This window comes from Typopeltis vanoorti, chromosome 24 (assembly GCF_054136105.1).
Source record: "Typopeltis vanoorti isolate ZY-2024b chromosome 24, IOZ_Tvanoo_1.0, whole genome shotgun sequence".
NCBI lineage: Eukaryota > Metazoa > Arthropoda > Arachnida > Uropygi > Thelyphonidae > Typopeltis > Typopeltis vanoorti.
This window is the reverse complement of record NC_143572.1, coordinates 29918557-29924556: the sequence shown is the minus strand read 5'-3', so window position 1 is coordinate 29924556 and position 6000 is coordinate 29918557. Positions and strand designations below refer to the sequence as shown.

Genomic DNA, 6000 nt, shown 5'->3' with positions numbered 1-6000 from the left:
AAGGCACGGTATGATAAACTGTGTGTATAACAGTGAACCTCCCACGATGAGTCTCACTCCATGGCGATTTTTTGTAATAATAATATTTCTTTATTTTCCTCTTTTATGAAGCATTTATAATCAGTTCATTGGAAACATATTCTTAGCTGAGAAATATTTCCATGGGTTATAATTATTTTATTGATTGTTTTGATATAGGGTGAAGTGTCTTCCAGCCACCAGATATGGATTCAGTATTCGGTACACCAGGTAAGAGATTTCCATCGAAATTAATAACAATAAATTCATTAGTTAATTATTTCAAAATGTTCAAAATGGGCCAAAAATATACAAATTAATGCAAACAGTTGTGAACTGGAATTTATGAAATAATATATACATTTATAAGTGCGTTGATAAACTTGTCAGTGATTGGCTCATTGTGGAAGTCTGAATCCCGTCAGTCTTCTGTAAGTTAGGGCTGAAAGAGCATCGTCTAGTCGGAGAAAAAATTACCTTAAAAGATTTATTTTATTTTATTTATTTATTCATTAAAATATGCGATATCCAAGATTAGGAAACATATTTCAGTCAAAACGATCATATCATCCTTGAATTGGTATCATTTAGCATAACTAGAATTAGGTCTATTTTTTATGTTAATCTTCTGATGTTTATATGTTATATACAGAAATTAGAATCGTGTTCAGATATAAATTTTTGATCTCTCAGAACAGGAATAGAATTCGGGACACTCTTTCCCCAGGCATATGATTGCGAAGCGCAAAGCCACTAGACTAACGCGTGGACAGTTTAAATATCCTTTTAACCCCATAACCATTCGAATTACTTATAACCAAATTTTCTTTGGTCCTTACACAGTGTATTTTGGCTGTTATTCCTTCTTAAACATATACTGTTTTCTTGAATGCGGGAAATTAAAATAAATAAATAAATAAAATAAAATAAAAAATACTCCGTGTATCTAGAAGTCGCAAATTTTTTTTTTTTTTTCAAAATGGTATTGAAATCGACGAACAAGAATAAATAATCATCATTGGCTGTTTCTGGCTGTTTTTTAACCAGCCAGAAACGTGAGAAATGTAGGACGTCAGAATTGTAAATATAATTGACAGTACGAGTAACGAAGTCTGTATGAATACAACATGAGAGATCATTTGCCTACGAAGTGAAAATAGAGTCCGTTGTAAGAGAGGAGGCCAGGATTAATAAGAATAGCTAAGCTCCTACATAAAAAAGCAATATATCGATTGATAGTACCGAGTATAATAATAATATTATCATCAGGCTCACTGGCACATCATGGAAGATGTTTTCTACCAGGTTGATTTTTTTTCGATGTTTCGAGTGGTGAATAATCTGGATTTTGAATGACACACCGGTGACCAACTGGAAATCATAGATCTGAGTCGATTTTATGTAATACCTTCACATAACTTCTTGAAAAAATCATATTTTAATACATTTCTACGTACATGAATTCTATGCCACTATAAGGCAGAATTTTCTTAGTTTCCGATATTCTCGTGATTCTTCGTCTATCTTCTGATTTGTTGGTATAGGAACTGTGCTACGCTCACGAAGACTGGTAAAAACGGGGAAGGTTCGTTATAGAGCATGGAATTCGAGGATCAGAGAACTCCTCTTCATAAACCACCCGTGGTGATATGCATTTGCGTTTAACACGTCCCTAATAAAAGTGTACATCAGTCAATTCGGCAAACATGAACTCACTCTCCATTGAAAAAATATCGATGTATACTTAAAAACACTGAAAGAAGTAGCTTCTGCAACTTTCTCAGGACAAACCTATTAGACACTGAGCAACTCCAGCACCTCTTGCTTGTGGTGTGATTCTGGTAGACTCGAATCATGTGACATATCGAGTTGTTTATCTGATTTGCATGTTCTTGGCTTTCGTTCTATATCTATAAACGACTCAATCTCGAAATGCAAGGCTTCCGGAACTTTGGGGACTTATTCTTTGAAATATGCCTTTAAAATATTTAAAGTTATATAAAATATAGTAATAAAATAACAGTATTTAGTCTCAGTACTTTAAATTGTTTCTCTTTTTTTTTAGATAAAACAATGGCAGCTTGGCCTCTTATTAACAACACAAAAACAATATTTTTTATCACCATTTCTTATGTGGTGTTTGCTACGAAATTGGGTAGAATAATAATGAAAGACAGGGAACCATTCAACGTGAAAACAGTAATGATTATATATAATTTCTTCATGGCTGCTGTAAATGGATTTGTATTCTTCCAGGTAAGTATCTTTTCCTTTAACTACATATATTCAGACGATCAATTTTAACATATAAATTCGGTTTTGCTGTAGCATTCAACACGCATTCGTAAATGACGATTATGGTATAATTTTAAATAACATAAGTACACGGACATTGAATAACCTTGTTTTCAGTGATGAAGTCACATTTTCCCATCTCTGGAAAAGGTAAATTAGCAGATATTCTCATCCGAGAAATGAATATCAGCATGTCAGCAGAAATTGTAGTGTCTAGTCGAAAATCAACGTGTTTTGTGGTGCTACAAAGATAAAGGTTGTTGTCTCCTTATTTGTAGAACGTGTTGTCACTAGTATAACATACACAGACATGTCAACAACACTTGTGGCTTTATTTAAGAAAAGGTTACCGGGACCGACTCCATTTTCAGCAGATGATGAAATGATGAACTAGATTTTCATGTAGCACTTTGGACATTCTTAGATGTAAACTTCCCATGAGCTTAAACAGGACAATCAAGTAAACCTTGCCCAAGTAAACCTCCAGAAAACCCTATGATCTTTTTTGAGGTGAGATTCAAAGACTAGTACACACTATTAGCAAAACTGTAATCCACTACAGAGAATTTCAGCGGAATTTCGATATTTAGGCTTATTGATTCAGCAGACATGGAAAGAATTCAACTATTGATAGCATTTTTAAATATTTCTTTGAATTACTGATGATTAAACCTGATGTATTTTTATTTCACTTAATTTTATCTGATTTTCATATTTTATAGTGTTGTCTGATATTCACATATGTGTCGCAAGTAAACTTATTTCTTATCACCAAAGTAATGTTGAATATCATTTCATAAAACAGATGATGCATGTAAGTAAGTATATTTTCTTGTACCTATTTATTTAAAAATTCATTTTAAAAAATTCTCAGTAGCACCATTCCCCCACGAATGGGTATTGTGGAGAATCGAGGTGCAGGTTCGATGTGTTTTAAGTTGGACTTTGATTTTTCAAATTTGTATAGAATAGAGATGAGAAGCTGAAAAGAACCAACCATCTATGTGACAGTGCGTAAAGTGTGCCAATGAGAGAATGATCATTTTATCATCCAAACTTCCATCCTGTGCTCTCTATCAAGTATTTGTGAGGGGATTTATTGGTGCCTTGCCCCAAACGCCTGAAAAAAGATAAACGTATCTCTTAGGTGTTGTGAATTTGAGATTTGTTTAGCTTTATCTGAAGGGTGCTAGTGTTGTGTCCCAATTTATGATTTTTATTCTATCTAGTAATTTCCTCTTATCTATGTTCTTCTATTATCTACGCACGAGATATCACCAAAAATTTTACTAATACTTAAGTTATTTCTCCCCTTAGTACCCTAATATTTGTATTTATACTGCGCCTTTTGGGATATTTAGTTTGAGATATTATATACAAAAACAAGGAGAAAGAACTCAAATATGTCTGAAAGTGAAACAATGTTGCAGTCGTGACACTTTATCCGTTTCTTTACACATTAATTTCCCGCGTGATTAGGTTCGTAATTTTTCAAGTGGTGCATTGGATAGCAATTTCAGACAACTGTTTTATCATTGGAGAAAAGATTTATTAAATTCTTTAACATGGTACAATTCGATTTTTGTTATTTCTCAATTCAATGCTAAACTAAATACTTACAAATTAACATTAACTTATTACAAGTAATTAGGCTATGATCCTATAATGGGCATTACGATCATGTCGCCATAACAATTCAACACTTAAATTCATTTGACACGGACAAATAAGATTAATTCACACTATTTAACTATTCAAACTTAAGTAGATTAACTAAACCTTTTTCTGCACTAACACACAACTATGACATTTTAACTTTCCTATACATTACAATAGACATGCAAAATTCTCAGGACACTTAATTATTCACATAACATTAACACTAGCCAGCTTACTTTTAATATATTCTGTCAGATACTAAAGTCCTAGTATAAATTTTCCTTGGTCACTTCAACAGTTCCGTATTAGAATAATGATACTTATTACAGACAAATTTTAGTTAACATTAGATATATTTTACAGTGCCTTGCTTTCTTGAGTTTTTCATATGGGCCTTTATCTTCTTCTGATTGAACTAGCTTGGTATAACCTCTCCGATAATCTGCTACTCCTACGTTCCTTTTGGAGTTGAACTATGCTTACACGGTCTTAAACTTTCGTAATTCAGGACACACTTTGAATCATCTATATAATGGCTGTGCGACTCGCGACGTGGATATCGATATCTTTATAGCTTTCCCTTTCTCGTGGTTGTCACTGAAGTTGAAACATAAAGAATATGTTTCCTTTTCTTTGACCGTATGGCATTCTTCGCTTCTTACATAGGAAATCCGGAATCGAAATCCCGCTCACTTTTGTTTCCGTGTTGTGACGAAGGGAGATATAACCCCAATCTCCACTCAGGAAAACCGCGTGAACCCTATGCCACAGAGCTCGTAGAGAACTCCTCGGGAACAGAACCAAAACAAAACCCAAAAATCTTGTGGGGGGAGGGGTTTCCAACCCTTTTATACTTGCTCTCCTAACGGCACCCTCTTTAACTTCTTTTCTCCGCCCCCTACTTGTTTTTACTTCACCGATCAATTAGGGTGGCGTTTTTTTTCCCTGCCAAACGATGTCTCAATCCGGGAATCGGCCCTGAGCGATAGTCTGTTGTTTTTCTTCCGCTTGCCTCTAACTTAATCCCCTTTCCAAAAGTTTTCTATGAATTCACTTAATATTTTAATCTCTAGCCTCTCACATACCATCTCTTATGACTAATCCTTTTCTGTCTTATTTAGTTAAATTTTTTCTTTTATATCATATTACAACATTAATATATTCTTTCTTTTTGTTAGTTAGTTCAACAAACACCTTTATATTTTATATATTTTATTGGATGCAAGAATATTTCTTTTTCTTTTAAATAATTCATCTATCATTTATATATATATATATATATATATATATATATATATATATATATATATATATATATATATATATATATATATATATATATATATATATATATATATATTTTTTTTTTTTTTTTTTTTGCAGGGTTTTTAATTTATTTATTCTTCATGTTACACCATGATAGCTGAGAATTCTACATTCTTAAGATATCAGGTGTAACACTAGGCTATTTATTAAAAGGTAGCCTGGTGAGTGAAAGTGATGGCAAGATTTTAGAGTTTGAAAAAGTAAATGAAAGGATTTTTTACAAAAAAAGATTATGGTGGAATGTCGGTTGGAGAGAGAGTAAGTTTTGATCGTCTTCGGCGATTTGTGTAATCACCATACAGGATTACATAGTGCTTATGCAAATCACCATCACACAAATGAAAACTGCAAAGCAGAAAATTGTGACTAATTGAGGGACATGCTGTTGTTTCTTATGATATCTTTGCAAGACGAGAAGGATATCGTGCAAGTGAAACATTTAAAATTACTTAAATGATGCATCGAAATATATCCCTAGAGTTAAAGAATAAATAACGTAATAGCGAAATGGATGTGCAATCTTATCAAGCAAGAGATACTTAAGAAATGGGTTATGAAATGATATGAGTTATGAAAATTATAAGAAGCAGTCCAGAAGAGTTGAAAGTATTGTACCGAAAGCTAGGTCTGAGTATATAAAAAACCGGCCATGCATGCTAAAGACAACTCTAAAGAATTCTCTCGTTATGTTGCAAATAAAGA

The 6000-nt window shown here is 32.9% G+C and overlaps 1 protein-coding gene across 1 annotated transcript in view; it reads left to right on the top strand.

Moving 5' to 3' along the window:
* The first annotated feature begins 204 nt into the window (after positions 1-204).
* The window catches only part of LOC150093063 (very long chain fatty acid elongase AAEL008004-like), a 28108-nt gene continuing 22312 nt past the window's right edge, over positions 205-6000 (top strand). The window contains exons 1-2 of the mRNA XM_090413508.1: positions 205-249; positions 2084-2274. Coding sequence (XP_090269634.1) covers positions 225-249; positions 2084-2274 — 216 coding nt within the window. The 5' untranslated portion in view covers positions 205-224. The remainder of the gene's footprint in view (positions 250-2083; positions 2275-6000) is intronic.